This window comes from Osmerus mordax, chromosome 1 (genome assembly GCF_038355195.1).
Source record: "Osmerus mordax isolate fOsmMor3 chromosome 1, fOsmMor3.pri, whole genome shotgun sequence".
Taxonomy (NCBI): domain Eukaryota; kingdom Metazoa; phylum Chordata; class Actinopteri; order Osmeriformes; family Osmeridae; genus Osmerus; species Osmerus mordax.
This window is the reverse complement of record NC_090050.1, coordinates 15,231,145-15,255,294: the sequence shown is the minus strand read 5'-3', so window position 1 is coordinate 15,255,294 and position 24,150 is coordinate 15,231,145. Positions and strand designations below refer to the sequence as shown.

At 41.4% G+C, this 24,150-nt stretch overlaps 1 protein-coding gene across 2 annotated transcripts; it reads right to left on the bottom strand.

Moving 5' to 3' along the window:
* Positions 1-3,005: 3,005 nt before the first annotated feature.
* On the bottom strand, positions 3,006-22,750 carry chl1b (cell adhesion molecule L1-like b). 2 transcript variants are annotated; one of them, XM_067232415.1, is made up of 26 exons: positions 22,618-22,726; positions 22,003-22,020; positions 21,269-21,377; positions 20,805-20,995; positions 20,103-20,225; positions 19,786-19,956; positions 19,490-19,528; positions 19,199-19,310; positions 18,923-19,104; positions 18,575-18,706; positions 18,317-18,457; positions 17,360-17,471; positions 16,941-17,107; positions 16,677-16,842; positions 16,442-16,566; positions 15,969-16,070; positions 15,475-15,672; positions 15,209-15,279; positions 14,210-14,429; positions 12,773-12,888; positions 12,342-12,546; positions 12,061-12,183; positions 10,953-11,132; positions 6,365-6,496; positions 5,519-5,591; positions 3,006-4,179 (listed from the first exon to the last, which is right to left on the bottom strand). In XM_067232415.1, exons 1-26 carry the CDS (start codon positions 22,715-22,717, stop codon positions 3,975-3,977), a joined length of 3,513 nt encoding a protein of 1,170 aa, XP_067088516.1. In that variant the 5' UTR covers positions 22,718-22,726; the 3' UTR covers positions 3,006-3,974. The 2 variants fall into 2 exon arrangements, with proteins under 2 accessions (XP_067088516.1, XP_067088508.1); XM_067232407.1 differs by lacking the exon at positions 22,003-22,020 and having other exon boundaries at positions 22,618-22,750.
* Between the last annotated feature and the right edge of the window lie 1,400 nt (positions 22,751-24,150).

The following is a 24,150-nucleotide window of genomic DNA, read 5'->3' as shown; positions in this document are numbered from 1 at the left end:
TTTTATTCATTTTTGGTTTTCCCACTTTGTTGTACTGTAAACTTGTATCATTGTGCTCTGTGTGTTCCATTGGGGCTTCACTTGGTTACTAAATTGTTGTTTATACTGTAAATCAACAGATACAAAATCCTAGACAGCCATGAAATATTAGGCAATATATTATTTCAATTTTTTTTGACTGCAATATAATAAAACGATTTTAGATTCATTGTTGGAAACACATTTGTCAAACACAACAGCATGTTTCATTTGTTAGTGCAGCATTGCATATTAGTACCCCACCACCAACAGCATAGTTGGTAGAGTTAACAATCCACAAAATGATAATGAAAACAAAAAACATGTTCACTTTCTACAACATTCAGGTGATGGTAATATAAAAAAAAGATGTCACATAGATAAAGCTACTAAAAAGAGAGATATGTAGCACACTCTTTAAGGCAATTATGAATGTTTTTTATGCCCCTCATCTGAATATCAGTATATAACAGGCTCCTAACTGTCACTTCTTTTATTGAGTTTAAACATTCACAAGTTAAAAAAAGAATCACTGATCATACTGTATAACCTTTAAATGTGTATGATATCTGCTCTGCACTCTCATGACTTATATAATTTATGATACCCAAGACTTAAGCAGTGTGTGGCCATCTGGCCTCTGGGTGAGAAGGCCTCGGTAGTCCCTGGCGGGTGCTCTGCTGCTGGTGAGATGCAGGCAGGTGTGCAAAAGTGTGAACACTTGGCCAGAGTTGAATGGACATGCCAGGTCAAACAGGGAGTATCCTCAGTGTGAACTGTAGACGCCTCTGCTCCAGTCTCTGACCCGACACTGTTGGGTGGTTTCCAGAGAAGCCTCCAGCCATCTGAGAAGTGCGATCTACCCCCATCTGTCCGCCTCCCTTGGGACCCCTGTTACCTTTGGCCCGCCATGTGTTCCTCCATAGCCTACATTCCTAAATCAGCGTCAGCCTGTGCCAGATACGTCAGTTTGGGGATGGCCTCTTTACACCCTCGCCAGAAACACGGGGAAACACGTCATAACACTTAAAACCTTCACTGAAAATAATCACTCCACAAGCCATTCTTGCACTACAATAGATTAGACTGCACACCATCAAGAGCTTGTGTCCAACAGTTGACATTGCTGTGCAATGTGTGTTAATTATCATTAACCTCAAAATTACTATTAGAGATGGTGCCGCTGTAAAATCAGTGCACAGTAACATGAGTAGTTGTTAGATGACAAGAGTGGGCAGAAGTGTGTGGATTTATTTGAACTTCAGAATTTCTTTTCTACTAATGAGTGTTAAATGAATGATGAGGGTAAAACCTAGAGTTTGCTCCTTCACACTGTGTTCCTCTAATACGGGGGACAACAAGACTCAAGACACCAGGCCAATTGCATTCCATCAACTGGGAAATGCTGTGAGCTTTAACATCCCCCTGTTCATAACTGTTTCCTGAAATGTCCAGTGCTGGCAGGATGTATGCAAAAAATACGACAGCGTGAAAAACGTTTTTCTTTTTTCCTCCAAAAGTTGCTGCTCACAGGCAAAAATGTTTGATGAATGAAGCCCTCATACAAAGTGAGTTGCTGACAGCTCCAGGGACCTGGGGACCAATTCATTTGCAGAGCCAGTGTGATATGTTGAGATCATTCCCTCAGATGTCCCTGAAGCCTTGGTGATTTGAAAGAGTCATAGGCATTGCCGGCATTGAAATGTTTGCCTCCGAATGAATCCCATATTCATAGAGTGGCCACATTACTAGTAATTTATGTTTTCCAGTGAGTATTTATGGTCCTTCTTAGACTAATTCAAAAAATAAATTTTTGGTTCATTGTACATTTTTTATTTTAGAGCAGACCTTTGTTTTACAGCCTGAAAGATAATTTTGATAAGGTATCTGTTGAAGACACATAATGCTTCCATGATCCATAATAGCAGATTATGTCAGCAATTTGACACAAAATAAGAAAACAATTTTTCTAGTCATAATGGTCACACAGTAGATTGAACATCTTCTATAAGGAGAAAATCACATGTTCAGTAAGTCTGGAGGCTGTGACCTGGATATGTGAAACAACCTACACTATAACTGGTGACACAGAAAAGGATTTATAGAGAGGTAGTGCCTATTTTTCTTCTCTACTTAATCCAGCCATTTTTCCAGTGCTGGGCCTTCTAGGCAAATGCTGACTTTGACCTGAGTTTTACATTATTTATAACAGTCTTGGCGATTTAGATGAAACACTGTAGGGGTGCTTTGCCTGAAAAGCCTCCCCTATGTGATTGGGGCCTTTAAATTTTGACCTTGTGCTTCAAGTCATTGAGGTTCTCTTTCCATTCAGCTCTCAGTGGCTAAGGCAGCACAAGGGCCCATTTTATTCACCTCTGTGAACTCCATTATAGGTACTAAAGCAAGATAAACCAGTCTTTTTCATGTCAAAGAACATCTTTGACAATAGGACTGTAATTGGACCTCCCAGTTTTGACTGATATGCTGCTTATTGTATAACCAAATGCTGATCAGAATGGGGGAATGATGGAATACCATTGCTCTTATGGAAAAATGGGAGCCTAACCAGTCCTTTTTTGTGAGACTCTGTTGTAAAGTACATCGTACATACCTGGTCATTGACATTGCATTGGCCTGCATGTGACTTAGGAAGGCCCGTCCTACAAAAAGAGTGCTACTCTCCACTGCAGTAGGCCTGCTTATCAGATGTGATTACAGCCCTGCTCCTGTATCCACTGTCTGGGCCCACCTCCTTGTTAGCCCATATTCATGTCCTGCGGCAGGTTGTTAAAAACAGCCTGCTAACAACCTTGGAGACAGGCATGACCCTGCCTTGACACGTTTAAGTAAAACATTTTTACAGCCCTTAAAACTTCCCTAACACTTTCTCTAATATGACATTTAGAGAGAGCTCTTAAATCATGTCATATGAAATCACTTCAGAGCTTAATCTGTGGCAAAGATGTTTGCAGGCTGAGGTTTACGAAAAGTAAAACAATTTAATGACATCAAAAACACCAATCAACATTCTTAAACATGCAATAGCTGTATTTGTACAAAAGTTCAATCAGGTTGATCTCTGTGTTAATGTTAAGGTATAGTTTACAAACAAACATATCATGGTACTGTTCTGCTGGAATGAGAATGGGTCCGGTGATATGCACAGAGCAAGGCTGCCATAATTACATTGATAAAACATAAACTTCTATTTTAATGTGTTTTTCCAATGAGTGGATACATATAACAGTATTACTTGGTTCCAGAGAGGCACATCGGTCCTGACAGCAATACTCTGACTGTCAGCATTATACAGGAAAAGAAATCGCCTTTTAGCTTTACATATACTGTATACATGAGAATGTGTTCTTTTTTGTCCCTGTATCTACGACGCTGTATTGTTATGTGTCAAATCCAATGAAGGAATAAGTTAATAAACAAATATTGTATACATATGAAATCATATTGAATAAATGATTGGCATATATAAAATCAAAGTCAACCATATTGACTTGAACTGAAAAGTTCAAACTTCATTTTCTCACATACATTTGTTTGCTACAAGATGATTTACCATAATAGGCCTGACATCATAAGACGATGAGTAATTGGACTGAAGCACAATGTGGACAGGGAGTAGTCTTTTTCTTCTTTTGAGTGAATTACAAACAGTAGTTGCATTTCCAAAAAAACGCAAGTGCCCTAAAAGGTCTTCACTGCACTGCGGTAATATAAAACACACATACAATATATATATACATTTGGAAATTATCATTTTGTTACAGCTTGATAAAACATAGCTCTATAAAATGAGAATGGCAGTGCAGTTGGCAATGACACATTACATTTCACACAAAATTGTGCTTGGTATGGATTATGTCTCTTATTTCCTATATTTCCTTTCCCCACTGAGAGTTTGATAAAAGTGGTGTCCTAAGGATGGATGGTGGCTCCTTTCCTCATGCTGGGGTCTGACAGGTCCCCTTGATCTCAGTGGACATCCTCTTTTCCTTGCGTCCAGCATACTCACCAATAAAAGAGCCATCCTCATTGAACTGGCCCTCCTCATCTCCATAGTCTGCCATGCTATCCCCACTGTCCCCTGCTTTGATCTCTCCGTTCAGAGACTGCTGGCTGCCCTTCAACGGTTTCTCATCATTGTCACTGCACAGCACACAACATGGCACAGATACATGGAATTTAAAATCACCCCATTTCACTCATGGTTTAACTCTATGGGCTTCATTGTTGAGGACAGAGTACAGGCTTAAGAATTAAGAGCTTGAACGATGTGCTCCGGTGATTGGCATGAATCGTTTACCCCTCACTAGCATATGCAAATGCAATAATAAATGCATGTTAGGGGTATGTCAATCAACCCTGCCTTAACGGTGCGTTTGCATGAATGTAGATGGAAGTAGACTTGCTCGGAGTGAAATGGGATGCTGAGGTTTTACTGTACAGATGTCCTGTCATGCACATACAGCCCTGTACTATACTGCACTGACTTGTAACTACAACTATAGGGTATAATCTGTACAATAGTCAGCAGTAAATCACCAAAAATGTATACTGTATATAAATATACTATATATATATATGCCTGTACATAAATACACAATATATCAGAATCAGAATCAGATTCTACAGATCAGATATATATAGGCAATATTCGTATGTCTATTGTTTAAATTGTACCACCTGGCTATCACATAAAAGACAGCAATTAGAAACTATTACAAATAGTTTTAAGATTATTAAAAGTGGCACAGAATGTCATTTACTTGAATGTGTGAGCCGCACCAAATTGATTTGACTTGATCATGTGTTTCTAAGGTTTCCAAAATGGGTTCATTTAGGGGAACATACACAGCACTGGAAGACAGCACTGAGACTGTCTCTGAGCCAGGATCCAGACTCCAGATGTCCCATATGGAGCTGGGGTGTGCAGACTCTGCTGATTGAAGTATTACACTGAGAGCTGCATCATGGGAGTATGTTATGAATTGTACCACTGGAGGATTAATGAAATGAGCTCATATATTACTGCCCTTGAGGTGAGCTACTTTCAATTATGCTGATTTATTTCCTCCTCCTACTTTGTTGGGCAGCCATCATTTACGATCACCCAGGAACAAATAGCAACATCTGAACAATGAGGCAGTTCCGTCAGATGAGCTCTACCACCACACTCTACCTAATAACAATGCACCATGAAGTGTAATACCACATCGACACTACTACTCTAATGTGTAAACTGCAACAGGGAACTTGTTGCTATTTATCACATACATTAGGCAGTTACTCAGCCCATCACATGTGTTGAACAGGGATTTCTGTGAGGGTCCGTATAAAGCTCATGCATGTGGGCTTGTCTTTCAGATCAGGAGAAATGCAGAGACATAGTTATGTAGGATCATATAAAACAATGAAAGGCAGGATAACAGGATTATTGTTCATTGATGTGTGAGTCATCATGAAAACGGCTTGCGGTTTGGTTTACCTGTATTCACAGAATGTGTCATCATTCATCCCCTGGGATTCCACATCTGGATGAAGGTCTTCTTTCTCCTTTACTGCTCAGAGAAAAGGACAACCATTTAGTTTACCCTGAGCATTTAGTTTACAATTTACTTGTTAGCAGACAAGTGAGCACGATAGCTCACTTATAATTGTTTCCACATCGTCTTGTAGTTTCACACATGCAAATGTGTTTTATGTCAACAATTTCATCAAACACGTCACCAATGTTTACATGTGAAGTAGGTTTGAGCTTGAGTCTAACTTGAGTGATTGTGTGTGAATAGTAAACAGTGCATGTGAAATGGAAGAATACAGAGTAGCACTGGATTCAAGCAGCAGATCAAAGCAACATGTTCTTAGCTGACAAGAATAAAAACGGAGCACAAGTCCACCTGTTAGCCAATTAGCTGGAAAATAAATGCAACTGTACAGTATATTACCCCATTTCTTTTAAAGGCAGGAATGACAGAAAGTTACCATACAACATATCTCATCATCCGCTATGCTAGCATATTCCATAACGTCTTTTTGCAGGGCTTGCTTGTGGAAATACAAGCACTCCATACATTAAATATATACTGTGAGTGCAAATATACACACACAATGAGTCTAGTAAATGTAAACATTTAGAATTCAAATTGTTTCAATAAATCTTTATTTCTAGTTATTATACATACACTTTTGCACTTCTACAAGAGATTCCTGAATGACATATGCTTTCTATATAATAAGCAGAATGTAATGTAAATATAACACCACTTGATGCAATGATTACTTAACATTCAGAAGATGCTGTGTACAATGATGTTTGAGAAGGGACACTTACCGGAATACTTCCCTCCTTTATTTCTGTTGACAAAGCAGGCAATCAACACAATGAGTGTGAGAAGAGCGACAGCACACATCAGTCCAATAAACCAGCCCTGGGTAGAGATCCCTCCATGGATGCTTGCCAACCCTGAAGAGAACAATACTCAATGACTTTGACTTGACTTGGCCTTTTCAAAGATACTTGATTGAATGTTTACATCGACAAATCCAAACCGATGCAAAGGCAGAGGTGAGGTAGTACAGGGACATGCTGCAACGGAAATGTCCCCGAATTAATATTAAACAGCTTATCTGCTTGTCTAATTAATCAACTGAAGAAGCTGTTCAAATGTAATTCCTCCCAGCAAGTAAACAGAGAAAATCAAATCCTATTGACACTGATAGGACCATGCATGGTACCTTGAGCCTCCTTCAAGGACAATGTTGTTTCTGCTTACTACTAAGTAACCATAGCTGCTTCTCCTGTGAGTCTGTTTTAGTTTGAGATCTTTGGTATCCCTTCTCACCTTTAGCCCTGGTCTTGATAACATCTTCAAATATACTAGAATTATCAACCCAGTTGTTAGTCATAAGTCGAACAGTGTACTCAGTCCCCGGTTCGAGCCCTTCAATGATGTGGAAAGTCTTAGAGGTGTTAAGTGCCTTAGATACCTTCCAGTTACCTTTACCTACAGAGGTGCACAATCGGGTAGGATTAGTATTCATGAGCACATACACAGACAGCTGTATTATGAAAACTGATGACACTAATCTAACACATATATAAGACTGACAGCACACACTCACAGACATTGATACAGATGTTGTTACAGATGTTGTTACATGCCAACAAGGATTTCAATATAGCCTCCAAGCTACAGGTACTACAAAATGAATGTTAATGAATAGAGGAGGGATGTAAGCTTACGGTTGTTCATATATGCAATATATAACTCAGAATCCTTGTGTTCACTCGCAGGAATCCAGCTGATATTTGCTAAGATGTCACTAACCGAAGAGCTAATATTTAACAGAGCAGGGACTGACAGAGAAATGGAAGAGAAAAATGACAGAAAAGGGGTTAGTAAAGGACAGATATAAACATTATAAGATTGAGTGTGGTCATTGTTTCAGTACTAATGTATTAATGAAAGGGCTATCCATTTGTCTCCCGTATGAACGTGTCCCACTGTATATGTGATTTTTTCCCGTAGAGTACTTGTGGCATGCGATGAGGACATCAATAATGCTTGACAGAAATGGTGATACAATTCAAATTGTTGATATGGAAATGGAAGACGTGCAGCCTGCAAAGGTAAATTAAAATCTACAGATAAACATGCATCCACAGAAAAACAAACACAACCACAATACAAAACCTTACTCCTCTGCTAAGATGTACTACTGAGTCTCTTCTGTTTTCATTATTTTCATATATAATGTATACTGTAGGTGCTCTTTAGCTTAATACCTCTACTTTTGTACTTGCACACTAAAGAGACACATTAGACTATGATCAAATAATCCCTCGCAACACTGACGTCATCACGATTTTCAAGAATTGGGTTGGGTGTGCTAATTATGTACACAAATACAACTGCTAAATAAGGGATGTTGACAGCTGTTGTTCAATCTGGACAACAAAATACAATCCATTTCATTTCCCTCAGGCAAACATGCAAATCTTCAACTGTGTTTCCAGCTCAGGTGCATTATTTGCTCAGGTGATAATTCCGTACACAAGGACACCTGTATCTGTCCTGCCCATCCCTCAGAGTACAAATGACAATCTCCAGCTAATGCTGATGTATGACTCTGTAACTATGGTAATTCCTGTCATTGGGTTGGTATGATGACTTGAAGTGACACAGAACCAGTCTAAAAATATACCAAGGCTGGCTGGCGTGTTTGTCACTGTGCCGTTCAACCTGGTATTAAACGCTGCAGAAAGCATCTGCTACCGCAGCAGGGAGTGCATGCCCTGCCACACGTCCTGAAAGATGGCTCTTCAAAGTCAGGGAGCACTTAAAAAGGAGAGACCAGAAGATTGAAATATTCTGATCTATGCTTTCAACAGCTTCTACTTACCCACTTATCTCAGTGTCCCTTAAATATCACCCTCCGTGTAAGAGCCCACACCTCCTTCACTCTGCTCAAATGGACTTCTCCCTCAGCTCAAATACGGCTATGGACATTGTCCCACCGCACTATTGTTTACCCAGTTGAAGGTTAGGTGGAAATGTCAGGTGACTGCTTGGTCAATACTCGGTTGTGTACAGGAGGGCTGGGCCCCAACAAATCAATCCTTGACAATTAGACATATTTGTCCTGGTCGAACTACAACACATGCTGTTCACACCGATGGCTAGTAGTATAGATCAGATCCTTTATAGTGAATTCCCCAATGTTCCATTTGGTGAAGTATTTGTTCTCATCTAACTCCACAAAACACAGAAGATTGTTTTTCCTATTTTAAAATAGAACAGAACTAAAAAGAGGATTGGTGGTATCCTGTCTGTGCAGTTGGATGTATCCTTTATACCTATGTTGGAACGAGTGGAATTGGTCACATGGGACACTGAAGTGCTTGAAGGTGAGGTAGTGGAAGACTGGCCTGGAAAAAGAGACAGATCTTGTGATTACCATTTTTTGAGTGAGGAAAAGGGGCTACTCTCTAGTGAGAAAGTAAGGTGGTTAGAACACATGCTGCCTGCAACCACAATCGCTGTGGGCTACTGTTAGCTTCTACAGTATAGGGCAAGGAATAATATTAGTCTACAACTATGCAATACATAGTCAGATTTGTTACAATGCTCAAATACATCTGATTGATTGTAATTAAATGGAAAAACAACACTTTAATGTTTACTGTGTAGTGTGACTAAATTATAGTCACACAAGGCTTTGTCGATTTGTCTGCACCTTTACACTTTACTAGATAAAATGTCGGAAACTACTGGATATTACACTCCATCTGATCTCTATGTCTGTCTTTCCCACCTGGCACCAAGCCTGCTGTCAGAACAAAAGTCAATATTCATTTAGAGATTCACTAATGAGCAAGGACTAAAATGCATTTATAATTAGGCTGCTCATTATCATTGTTATTGCAGAGGAAACCACAAAACTTTATCTAAAAAAGGTGTTGACATTTGCTAATGAAAAGAGGCATCAGCGTGCTCACTTCTTCTGGCAAGGGCAAACAACAGACAAGGGCAATTATCCACTGATGAGGCGAGGATCTGCATTTCATCTTATTTATGAAGACCTGTGTGATGTGGTTTAGTCATGGGAGACCTTAGTAGTGCGCTTCATGCCTGAGGCCGCTTCGATAAAGCAGGCTAGGTCTGTTGTAGCACATTTATCAAACTATCAAATTACATTCATGCACCCAAAGCTAATGAGAGTTAAACTGACATGTCTACATCACAACGTACCAACAGGTATATCCAAAGAAAAGCAAGAGTTAATGGATGGCACTGTCAAGAAATCTGCATGTACAGCAACCTGCTTATTATTGGGATATACGTGAAGGCATTGATGGATTTAGTAGGCTATTAATCTACAGTAAGAGTAATTGCAACATCTGCAACTCTACAGTAACAGAAATCTACATACTGAAGCTGACAGTGGAAGCCGTTTTTGAGGCTGGTGAGAGAGAGGTAGAAAAGAAACAGAAATGCATTGCCAGGCAGACATGGACAGCTGTTGTGCAAGGTAAACATCACACAAAACACGAAATGTATCATTACACATGAATGCAAGAATGTGAATCCCACAGCAGGCACACTGTTTTCAGTTGCATTACGGAAAGCTTTGGAACATGACATGGCACTGCAAAGCATATCGAAGGCACGCATACACTATTGTGTCAGAAAGAATGAACGTTTTGTGACATTACTCTGTATCTGAAATATCCAGAATGTAAGAATTCACTTCAATGAACCACAGCCGAGTCAAAAAGAGTCCTATTCAATCAAAGCCAATTTTAGGGAGTCGAGAAATTAGGTTTTATGTAGTTTTCACTGTACTAAAGAAAAAAACAAGATAACAGCTGTCAAACCATCTTTATAACTATAATTCTGACTCTAGAAAGCTACTGGTTAAAGATAATTCGAGTTTTGTTTTTAGATTTCCATCAGAGTAGAAAAATAGCATTATACAGTCGTATAATGGTGTGTAGTCCATTATGCTGAACATATATCCAACATTTCAAAATGGCTTACAGCTTGCCAATTTCTATATGATTACACAAGTCAATATGAAAATCTACAGTTCCTTACGCTCAAGACAATTCTCTCCCTCGGCTGATTGTTTCATAGTACTTTCTCCCTCAGATCAATAACCACTTGCTCTTTCATGACAGTGACAGATGAAACCTTCTTTCTCACCCTTATGGTATTGTTTACCTAAAATAATTATTCCAATGGAGATATGAGAAGCTTGGCAGTCAGAGCCTATATAGTATTCTTTTCAGATCTTTACCTTTTCAAGCATCTTACATGATTATAGCCTGCCACCCAACCCAAACCCCTCCATTACCCCCACAACCTGAATCCATGTCCTGATTCTGTCCCCTTTGAAGTCTCCCCTGTATGACTTACGTGCTTCCGGGGTGGTTGTACACTCGTCGCTGATGGCAGGTCCACAGCCCACTCTGGTGCAGGAGCGCAGGTACAACTTGTACCTACTAACTGGCTCCAGGTCATGGAGGACCCACTTATTGATTTCAGGGTTGTTGATGTCCACTGCCAGCAGGTTCCCCACCTCCTCCGTGTCATTGACTAAACAAATAAACAAACCAGATTACATCTTGGACTATGAGACCACAGGGAACTATCTAATCTGAAGGCCAATTTGATGGATACACTCTCTTTGCATAAATGTCGAATTTGCATGCAAGTGGGTTTTAGCCCACTCAAGCCATGTACTGTTGAGTCCTCCCTGGTGATGAATCTGACGGTCAATGTTTCAGTGGAGAACTGTGGAACCTGTGAAATATTAACTTAGCAAGACCTGTGTGAAACCTGGCTAAGCCCTTGAACAGCTGTTCAGCAGCGTTTAAATTCCTTGGCTGCTCCTGGCGCCCCACTGACAGCTGGCTGCATTATCCTCAACATTACACACATGACTTCCTTCAAGGGGACTTCAAACCCCCCACTTCAAAGGGTCTATCAGCTTTATCACGCTGGCACAATGAAAACGTCGCCTCTTCAAAAATACAGCATGACACTCAGCCTTATTGTGCAGCAGTGAAATCAAACTCAATTAGCAAGCAAAGCCTGAAAGGCTGTTGTTGAAACTTTGAGATTAGCCTAATCAGGGGTATTGTTTGAGGACATTGAGACACATGAATGGAAATGTTGTCTGTTGGCAATCCCCTGCCGGATTCTGGGTCAGGGTGATGAAGTCCCCACTAGACAGGATGGGGCCACTTACAGGAGACCTTAAGAGGCTGTGACACAGTGGCCTGTGTTCTCGCTGCTAAAGCCACACCATGACACAGGTCAGTGTATTTCTCCATAACACATTTCCCTTACACAGGCTCTGACCCAACGCTGACCCCCACTCCTACTAAAACAAGAAATGGTTTCCTTTTTCACCAAAGGGCTCATTGTGGGTTACACTATCACATCAATATCTCCACAAGGCATGACCAGGGCATCACCAGTCTAACTGCTAGGAGGGACCATAAGAGAGAGAGACACATACTTAGCTGATACTCGAGGAGATATCCTGTGAGAATCCCATTGGGTTCTAATGGAGGTGACCACACAAGGGAGACCGTGTGCTTTTGAGCATCGGCAACCTTAAAAATCCTGTTGTTCCCTGGAACTGACACAAATAACAAAACAGAACGCTGTAGTAAGCAGTGGGATGCTGAAGCCTAGATTGTTCTTCTGTTGTGGATGCTAAATCAATATGCTGCATGGGGTTTTCTCTCCTCTCAGACTCCCCCACTCCCCACCCCCACCTGCCCCTCACCGCCTCACCTCCCTCCGGGGTTTTAAAGTTGATGGGATGGCTGCCTGGCCCGTTGCCCCGCCCATTGAAGGTCATGACAATGAGGCTGTACTCAGAGAAGGGCGTGAGCCCGGCTACAACGCCACGGGTCCTGTCTCCAGGAAACGTTAAAGTGTTTTTCTCTCCGTGGCTCATCTTCGTTTCCAGCAGACTGCGCAGATGCCACCAGTTCACCTACAGCACAGCACATGAGGAGACACTGTGTACAGTGAACACATCACTGATTCAAATGGAAGGCGATGAAATGACTTATTGTGTTTTCACTAGTGGCCTGTGCCGAAGGACATTGAGCTGCCAGAGGTAAAGAGACAGAGGGGTGAGCAGGACACCAGATCGAGCCAGATGAGGGTCACTCCCTTTAAACTGTGTCTAAAGCCAAAGGGTTGTTGTGAGGAATTACCCGGTAGCCTCCCAGATGTCCATGCAGCTTGTCCTTGTGAACACGTGTCCAGCTGACCTTGACTACGGAGTTGTTCATCACCTCCACACCTACATCATCAGGGGCTGCCGAGGGGACTGCAGAGGTAAACACACACGCACATGAACACACATAATGAATCAATGCCTATACAGCTATCAATGCTTATTGTCTAGGCACCCAACATTCATCAATCAACTGGATACTGTAAGGTGAGCTGAGCCTTGCAGGATAACACGGTACATTTCAGAGTTTAAGATCATATATGGTATTCAGGAGCATCACTACAATACTGTTGTTCACAATAATAAGAGACATTCACAGTGGTAACATTCCAAGAGTTAAGGATTTAATTGCTTGTGCTACAAACATGACACAGCTAGTAACAAGGAACAAAAATGCTACAATCACTAATATACTGGACTATGAGTCCCACTAGCATTGCCAGACCAATTTGCAAAAGCGTATTACTCTGGAACCACTTAGAAGTTCCATTTGAGATTTCCAAGGGGTTTTGTGAAGGGGCACACATTACAATGCATCTGGATGCAATTGGATAGAATTGGAGACTAACAACCAATCAGAGAAATGAAACGTAATCTTGGGTTTTTACGCCTGCCTCAATGGTACTCCTCTGTGCAGTCATCGTATTAAACCTGCCCCATATTACATGAACGGTTGTGATTGTCCCGGCACTTTTCATGCCGAGGGGAATATGTTTGAATGGGAGGGTGGCAGGACCAATCTGCCAGAGCAAATAAACATGAGCTCACAGAGCTTTCCGGTTCCCAGGCTAGTAGTTCAGTATCTTGAACATACAAGTAAACACTATCAAAAACACATGGCTAAACTGAGTGCACACTATGAAAAAAGAGAAGCTAGTGTTGTACTGTATCTATCCACAATGGGTTTGAGTGTGGAGAAAGATGAGGAAGGAGGAGGGAGAAGCAAGGGAGTCAAGACCTGAAGTAACATCCAGAGGGCAATTCCAAAAGAAAGCTGTAGAAAATAAATACAAAAAGGAAATGTTCATTTTTCTCTGAACTGCTTGGCTGAGAGTACATGCCCTTTTTGACACTGTCTGACAGCATAACTGGATAATAACTACATAGAATGGAACAGGACAACGAAGTGGGATAATCTGGTTTCTTTAGAAACTATTCTGTAGGAGGTGAGCATGGTCAGGACTAACAAAGGTATCTCACCTGTTCAGGAGGTGATTGCTTAAGGCTTCTATTGACTCAACTGACACAGAAGTGTTATGGCACAGTGGCATAGGCTAGATTATTTTTTATACTTGCAAGGGGATTTCTGTTCTAAACTTTTAAAGCAAAGCAGAAATGTTATGGAAACAATGTAGTCACAGCTGGTGATACAAATGTACTCCTAGTCTTAACAGAACAAGGTTCAGGCACTCACAGTCTTCTCCTGAGTAGCCTGTCACAACTTTGGGCTCTGGTCCCCAGCCTTGGTGGTTCTTGGCCTGAATCTTGATCTCGAAGGGTATGAAGGTGGGAGTGTCCATCACCACATAGGAGTGTCTCTTCACCATGTGTTCCTGCCAGTCCTCCTCATCCTGCCGTTTGTAGCTCACCTTATACTCCAGACCAGGGCCATTGTGCTCAATTGGTAACAATGGCTGTAAAAGGAAAAAGGGAAAAAAATATTAGATCATGTCTGCCATAGTCGCTTTGGATAAAAGCGTCTGCTAAATGAATAAATGTAAAATGTAAAAAATGTCTGGATCTGAAACAGTGAACCGATTTGTGTAAAACATGAACTGACAAATCCACAGTCTTGGAAATGAGTCAGCATTTTGTTTAACATAGTGGTAAGACAAGGGTACTGTATACATTGATTTGTACAGAGGCAATCATCTGAGAGGCTAAGTCATCAGACACAGAGAGACATGGTGCTGCCCCTACAATGGTATGACAATGAGAAATAGAATAAGATACCATTATCCACAAAAGCAAATCATTAACAATGAGAGAGCTCATAAATCGGAAAGCTCTAGCTACATTACCATGGCAGGGCAGGACGATAATGAGTGTGGGAGAGATTCATCTTTTTACAATGAAACGGGATTTATTACTATACTTGTGAAACAACCTCTATTCTTTGACCTTCCTTTTTCACTTTCTACTCAAAGCACCGCATTGGATGTCTGTCATAGAAAACCCATTCACTGTGATTCCCCCAAAATTGCTTTTCTAAAGCAATTCAAAAAATAGTAAAGGAACATTTTTATTTTAGAAATGATTGTTGATTAATGCAAATAAAATAATTGTAACAATAGAATATGTTCCCTAGACTACTAGATACATTATGTGGCTTCTAAAGAAATGTCGATGCTGTGAATATTTATTGAGGTAGCCTACAGCAGAGCAGTCAGTGGGCTAACACCATCATTCTTACCTCCCAGTTGATAACCATTTCATTGGGCAAATGACCTTCAATTTTGATATTTTCAGGGTTCTTGTCAGGAGCTGTGGAGGCAAGAAATATAGATTTTGGCACAATTGGAAGTGAAAGAAATCGTCTCTGTAATATCAACATTATAGTTTAGATTTTCAACAAGAGTAGTTTCAATGGCTATATCTCTAAGTTTTGAATTTTCTACGAGCGACAGTGGCGATTGCTCAAGTGGCCTGGAGGTTAGGATGAACAAGACAAGATCACACCTGCTGGAGGGGTTTTGTATCTCTCAGTGGGCTCACTGGGACGTCCCCGCCCTACGGCGTTCACTCCAGACACACGGAAACGATAGTCGACATGGCCGTGAAGTTTTAGGATGGCCAAGCCGTGATTTCCAGGAACCCTCAGAAGCTCTTTCCAGTTCCCTGGCTCCCACTGGTTCTCCTCATATTCTATAATGAACTCTGTTGACAGGACGAGACACACGGACAAGTCCTCAAATTACCAGAGCTTCTGCCAACGGGATGTTTATTGGAGAGCCAGCTGTGCAATACACTTCTTAGACCCTGCAGAGCTCAGGGAAGCAGCTTTACGGAACAAACAAATCACATATGGAGTATAAAACGACATTTCTGTATGAACATACAGTAACAAGGATTAACATTTTCCATTACGTTTTTGTGCCTGGTGTATTACACTGCGCAGCTACAGCTTCAAGCTGTCTGTTGTGTTTGCAGTGGTAAGTGGATGGCCTTGTTACCTGTGGTTGAGCTGTTGTGGTCTTCCCCCGGGATCCACTTCAGTTTCACACTTCTTTCTTTGTGTTCAGACAGCACCAAGTTCTCAGGTGCATCAGGGACATCTAAAAAACAACATAACAATATTGCTTTGGTAACACATAAAGGCACACCATTCTCTGGAGTCAGAAGAACAAGTGAAAGGACTTTAAAGCAAAGTCTACATAATGTCCAGAAGTGAATTAATGTTATACAAAGCATCATCTAAGTCATGTTTAAGAGTTTCAACCGATAGTCTGGTAGTATTATTATGAGGCTTTGGTCTGAAGAAGTATGAGGATGTTCATCGATGTGGTCTTTTTCTGCTTTGTGAACATAATGCCCTAGGGGCATCTGACTTCGACATATTGATCCATGTTGTGATGTGTCATACATTATGGTTGTACTGGGGTCTTTTGGTCAGTGCAGGCATGATGTCTGTGACATGTTTGCTCACCCAGCACAATGAGCAGAGCAGAGGCAGAGTCTTGGTCCAGTGGTGTCCTGGCGACACATGTGTACATGCCCTGGTCCTTGTGGCTAACATTGATAATCTGCAGTATTCCATCTTCTATAAAGTACCTATCGACAAAGAGACAGAGACAAAGTATTGATCTGGGAAATGTGAAGGTAAGTGAACTTTATAGCTGGATATAAGTTCAGTGAAACCACAATAAAAGGATGTCTCTTACCCAGAATTCTCTGTGTGGTTTGAGGCTATCTCTGTATCATCTTTTTCCCACAGGATTTCAAAGTCGCCTCTAAAGGACTTGTCATACTCTGCCAGGCATGAGAGCTGGGCTGTGGTTCCTATTAAGATCTGCAAGTCTTCTGGGGTCTCTACGATTCTAGTGGGATCTTAGATAAATGAAAAACAAGACTGCAGTAGTTACACAGTACATTTGCCCACACATTTGAAGTAAAGCACATTGTGGTCCCTTGTCTCAACAGTATACCTTTCACATCCAGTATGGCATCGATAGCAGACGATCCCTCTGTGTTTTTAGTGTAGCATGTATACTGTCCCTGGTCCTCTTTCTCCACATTATAGATCTCCAATGATCCATTCTCATGAACTGTAAACCGTGGTCCCTCCACAGAGACTGCAGCATCATCCTTGTCCCTGGAAAACGTTAGTCATTAACAGAAGTCTTCCCTTTAACATTATAACATCATACAAAACCTCGGTGCACCAACGATGAAGCATGTACAGTGAAGTGTTACAGTTACTCTAGCAGAGGGATTTGGTATATGAAGTTTTAGAAGTATGAGAGTCTGAGGTATACTGCCCCCTGTTGGTGTGTAAGAGTATAGGCGTGAAGGGTAGGCAGGGACGGGGGACCCCAGTGTTGTTTACCGTGTGTTCAGCACTCACCAAGTTACAGTCGGAGGAGGAGAGCTGAACACCTTGCAGTGCATAATCACACCTTTCCCTTCCACAGTGGAGTACTCCTGTCCCTCCTCAGTCAATATCAAAGGAGGCATGTCTGTGAGGAGAGATAGAGAGACATCTAAACCAAGCATTTTTTCCTTCTACACTGGGCAGTGGGCACAATATGACAACCTGAACCGACAGTCAAAGAGTAGACACGACAGGGTGGGACTGAGACTCAGAATGCCAATTAAATTACAGTGCAAGTGTTAATGATGTAGGTGTGGGTAAAGCATGACATTATTCCTGTCCTCCTTCATTGTTAATTGTCCCTCTTTGTGTGAGAATGGCTGGACTGTCAGGTTGTCAAAATTAGAAATTTGTCAAAATGAAAAACAACTGAACAAAGGACATCTATCATAGAAAAGGTGTTCTATCTTTAGACAAAGAAACCAAAATGCAATTATTAACAAAAGGAGCAGCTGGGAATTAGCATTCAGAAATGCCCCAGTTTTCTTGTCTTTTTTTATTTTTTTATCTGTACTCTGGTGTCACAAAGAATTTCCAGACACTTCTGAATAGCCAAGTATATATACATGTATATATATTTATTTATTTATCTGCACTTATAAAAGCAACACATGGTTGTTTTGTGGCACCAAGATCTTAATTAAATTAAAACACAGCATGATAGCTTGGAACTGTTGGGTGACCCAGAGGAAGAGTAGCTAGCTGGGCTTATCACCACACCCTTGGAACACCGGGTAGGCGCCAGGCCGACTCTTGATAAGCGGATGATGATGGATGGATGGACACAAGGAAATACAGCCCAAGACCATTGCTTGGTAACCTGCTTGCATTCTTGATTAAATCATAGGTAAATAATCTTATTCTGACTGGGAATACAGTGGCAATGAGAGTAGACCGTAAGAGACCTAATGTACAGTACAATACACTTACTCATTATCATGAGGTTAGCGTTAGCCAGAATGGTCCCATGTCTATTGGAGGCTTCACACTGATAAACAGCACTGTCAAACTCTTTGGCATTTTTTAAGAAGATTTTGTCATCAAATTCCTTTCTGTTTGATGCAGGGACCTCTGCAACCAATTGGAAAATGAACAAGATTAATTGCAGTTCAATTCAAATCATACTTGTCCATCGGTTCTACCACAGATACGTAGGTACTGTATGTAAAACACTGTAGTTCGGCTCACCTTCCAGGGGAAGTCCATTCACCCTCCATGTGATAGTGGGCTGAGGAATGCCAGAGGCTGAGCATTTGATAAGCACATCGGAGCCTATCATACTGAGTTGACTCTCTGGCTGAAACACCCAGCGAGGAGGTTCTGGGGAGATCAACAGCAAGGACAGTCTCAAAAACCACTAAATGAAACATGTTGAGATTGAGTTATAATTTAGCTACAAATCAAGATGCAAACAAGACAACGCTATTATTGTCACGCATGCAAAATGTTCCTCTTAGTTACCAAGCTTTCTATATACCAGTAGATTATAGTGCAGCAATTATTTTCTTGACTGTGCATTACTGTGTAGATACTTACCTTCAACTGTGACATCAAAAAAGTGATCAACCTCTCCGTAGGTGTTCTTGGCCTTGCACCTATACTTCCCACTGTCCTCATCATCCACAACAGGTATAGACAGCAGTTTCCCATGATTCTCCACTGTGGCTTTGTCAGGAAGTTTGTGGCCAATCTTTACCCATTCAACCTTGGGGGTAGGACTAGTAAAGACATGTGACAATGTGACACATGGGCTTAGTTGTCACATCATGTAACACCATATGAGGTATGAGACTGAGAGGTAACTGTACTTACAACCCCTCTGCAATACACTCCAACAGAAGCTCCTCGCCTTTGACCAGCTGTACCTTCGTCTTGACACTAGAGGGTGTCAGAAGACTAGGTTTTCGCTCCAGGATAGAATTGGCTTGTAGAATGGAAAACGGACAGTCCAATCAGTGCTTGTGCTTGTTGTCAAACCAACATTGAAAAATACATTGGAAAAAACAATGCATCTGAATTTTACAATCTGAAACAGAAACCATATCCAGTACATCTACAGTAGCAAACATGCTAGTCAGGGCTCTGCTATGAAATCTAACTCACCTGGACCAGGACTGTCACCTGTGTCACTGTTAGACTTGGCTGAAATGAAGATGAACATGAAAACAAGATATATGTATTCCTAATGAATTTTAAGAACAACAACAAAAAACATAAAAAACAAAAAAACAAAAAAAATCTAACTTTGTAGATGCCATTAAAGAATTGCAGGATTTCCATCATCCCAAATGCACTGTCAGGAAAGCTTTCCACTTTCCTGACTCAAATGATCAACAATGTGAATGGGTATCAGATGGTCAGATGGTTTCCCTGGTTAAGAGGATTAAGTTGAAACCTACTACTCTTGACGATGACAGACATGGCCGTCTTCTGCACTATGGTCCGTATCTTAGGAAAGGCAGCGTAGCAGCAGTAATCCCTGCGGCTGTCCTTGATTAGGGCATTGGAAAAGAACAGGTCTCCGTTTAGGCCCATGGACACCCGGTCATCCTGCTCTATGTGCTGTAGACCTGCAGGACAGGAATGGAAGTGTTCTATCAAACTCATTCATCTTTCTATGAGTCATATGAGCTGCCACCCTAAAATAGAGTGGAAGACCTTACCACAAATTCTCAAACTCAATATTCTTTACATGGGGTTTATGATTGTTACTGACCGATAGTCATCCAGTAGATCTGTAGGGGTGGGATCCCGCTGGGGGGGTTACACTCAAGAACGAAAGGCTGACCCTCCTCAACCACTAGGGGGTCAATCTTCTCTTTAGGAAACTTTGGAACATCTGGCAAAAAGGCAGAATGAGAAAACTGAGTCACATATTTAACGTAGCTACTTTCTTTTCCAGCAGGTGGCAGTGAAATAATGTGAATGTGTTTTGTGTTGGCTATGTGAGTTGGTGATGGCATTTATTTGCAGCAACCAATGAAACAAATCCTACAGAACATTTTTCAGATTTTGGTTTGCAGGAAGAAATGGATGTCAACTATGTTCAGTGATGGCTGAACTACTGTGAAATATGACAGATCGGTAAAGGCACAAACAAACTCAGTCACAATTCTCCTTGTTGTGATTTCTTTAAAGATTTATAGACTGTGCAACAACAAAAATAAATATATATATATATATACTCAGGGCAATGATTGAGAGGCTAGATCACATTCAGTGCTTTTTTTGTAGCTTTTGGGCATTGATATGAGGCAACTGTGGGTGGACTACACTGAAGGTTCAATTTCTGCCACGGCCAATACAATGAAAGGCTCACAATGGTGAGGCACAGTCATTACACTGGATTCCAAGCCCTGAATCACTTTGAGAGAACTGTAATAGAGCACCACCGGGACAGGAGAGCTGTGTTACTCACAGGGCACAATGAACTCAATCTCCTGCGATATGGCAGTCCCTAGTTTGTTGGAGGCGTAACAGCGATAGATCCCCTGGTAGTCTGTGAGGTTCCCACTGTTGGGAATCACAAATGTCCCAGAGTCTTCCTCTTTCATCAGCCTCGGATCCAGGAAGGGGTCAAATTCCAGTCCGTTCTTCGTCCATCGAAATCTAAGAGAGCAACAGTTTTGTCAGCTTGCGATGGAAAACAAACCATGCAACCATGCAAACCATGCTAGAATCTGCCAAGAGAACAGCATGTTCAGTTTTGAAGCTTGGCTGAAAGATTCAGAATTTTATACCATGGAATAAAACACATAAACAGTAGTGTCTCGTGCCAGAGTGGTGGTGCTACTTGTCTGTTAGACTGCTAACGAGCTCTCCGGAGCTGGGCTTGTCTCTCCCATCTGTTGGGGACACCAGCGTGGCCTTATCACTACTCACTCAGGCTCGGGGTTCCCTTTGGCTTCACACGTCATGGAGAAGCTCTCGTCGAAGGGGAAGGCGATGCGAGAGCTCGGAGACTGCTCTGTGATGGTGGGCAGCTGTTCAACTGGGCAACACACAAGGGACAAGGCTCTGAGATACAACCTAGCCATTGGACTACATGTAGCACACGTTTCTTACGAAACATGTTTCACACTCAACAAGATGGTCTTTATTAGCATCTCTCACTAAAGTATGTCACCATTGTAAATGTGTTAAAGTGAACAAGGGCAGATGGGTTATCGATGGTGAGTAACTGTGGGATCCATGAAGTAGGCTGGGTCTAAATGCCATAGGCCATTTTTCAGAGATGATATTTCAGGTTTATGAAAGACTGGAGTATGATATATGAGGGAGTCAGGTGGCTGAGCGGTGAGGGAATCGGGCTAGTAATCCGAAGGTTGCCAGTTCGATTCCCGGTCATGCCAACTGACGTTGTGTCCTTGGGCAAGGCACTTCACCCTGCTTGCCTCGGGGGAATGTCCCTGTATTTACTGTAAGTCGCTCTGGATAAGAGCGTCTGCTAAATGACTAAATGTAAATGTAAATATGACATGATAAACAAATCCTTAACATGAGGATGCAGCAAAGCTTTTGTGCTGAGCACTGAGCTGAGAGATCAGAAGTGATGAGTGGAGAGTTGGGGACTTCACTAAAACTAGCTGACAGATTGTCATCCATAGCAAACTTACTGTTTAAATGACCTAAAACTACGGTATCCATGGCAGCGAGGAAAGCACAAAATAAAAACACAAACAGAAGTTTAGCTTACGTAATCCTTCTTCTAAATAAATGTTAACATATTACATCGTGTATTTGTGTTCACTAAAGTAAATGCAGGATAACACAAGCTTTCTAAAAGGGTATTTAGCATTTAGTCCAGTATTACTTTGTACGTCACGTCACATGTTCATCAACTTGTTTAAACTGTTATTTTACGACAAGGCCCTTAAGAGATATTTCGAAATCATTTAGAGAGAAAAACCAAGCATGATTGCCATTTCCAAGGAAACTGTAGAATACACAGCTTTAACACAAGAAAACAGGTTAAATACTGTAAACATTCCTCTAAATAAACAGCAATGAGTGTCGATTTGGTGGCAATAAACTGACAGAGACAATACTACCTTCCATGGAACTTTTGATCCTAATAATATTTGATCTAAAACGTCAGCAGATCACTTTGATGATCACCGACTTGTTAACTATTTAATACCCATTACAGATAACGTATAACACAAAAGTCAACACACTGTCATACCAAGTTCCAGTTCAGTACAGACTGTTGAGGACAGACTGTAACTTACCTTCCAATGGGATATCAATGGCAGTGGCAAGGTGAAAAGCACTGATGCAGACGACCACGCCCAGCAGGAAAGCCAATCCTGGCTTCATCTGGAGCCTCATGGCTACACGGCTGACAACAATCTCAGAGTTCATGGAGGAAGTGACAAGAGTGGCTTTCTTCAAACTCTTCAGTTCAATCCAATGTCATCCGAAAGGGGCGGGACCTGTAGGAGCACAGACGGCACATGAGGTCTCCCTTAAATTCACCCATGTGCAGGCAGACAGATAGGCAGACAGTCAGGCAGTCAGTCAAGTCAGGCAACCCCACACACAACAAAGCCCTCGTGACTGAGAGCGGCGCTCAGCCAGGCATAGGCCCATACGTTTCCAGCACAGCACTCTCTCGCATCAGCAGGGACCACATTCTGTGCCTTTCTTTTACTTCAAATGCCATTCTGACAACAAATATACATAATAATGCCTTACATCCCCCTTTCCCCTGGGACACAAATTGTTTTCTTGTTTAATGTCTGTTGGAGTGTGGAACAAAGACAGTATTTCCATGCAGAGTACAACAAGAAACGTAAATAAATAAATAAATAAATGTGTGAGTCTGCCTGTGGATATATTAATGCTCGACAGATGTTCCATATTCAAGTGAAACAATTAGGAATTCATACCACAAAGCCAAAGAGCCCAAAATTTACATCATTAAGATATAATGCAGAAGATTCTGTCATGAGGCTGTTGTTGCTGTTCATGTGTCTGTGGGCTCCTTTCTGAATATTCAGAGATAAACAACAGAGCCATATTTATGTGATAGCTAGAAATATGGCTGTCAGGGAGACATAAATACCACATACTGTACACAATGTACAGAGTAACCTGTCTCTGTCTGGCAGCCAGAACAGTACAGAACAATCCAGTGCACAGGGTCATTTTCCACCTAACAGACCAAGGGTCAGGCTATAATGAGCAGGATCTGGCCAGAGAAGAAGGCTGGGGGAGGGGTGAGATTGTGTCTGTACAGGAATGTTTTCACCTCTATGGAATTGTTACCCTCAAGCCTCTGTTGTCGAATCTCTGGGGTGTGAGTTCATTAGCCTCCATCATGTTGGCTATGGCCCAGCTCATTAGGTCACTTTATTCCTGGATCTAATTAGTTAAACATGGAGCAGTATTCCACAAGCATAAACATGCAATAGTGTCTAAATTCTGCTAAAAGAAAAAAGTAACTGGCCAAACTGTAAAGCTCAAAGTCAGCAGGAAGTCTGCAGAGAGCACACTGGGAATTTGAATACGGTAGTTAACACTTATCATCACAAGCATACAAATCCAGTAATTACAACTAATTGGAGCTGGTGTCTTTTCTTAGGATGATGTTTCATCCAATTAAAGCCCCAAAAAGGGATTTGTGCCCTGTTACAGTAAGCTTTTATATTTCAACAGCAGTAAAAACAAACCCTGTAGATGACCATGTCCAGTGAGAGAGCTTTTCACAGAAACAGCAGTTTCTTTACATGTGTGATTTTTTATTTCTCTCCCCATTTTTT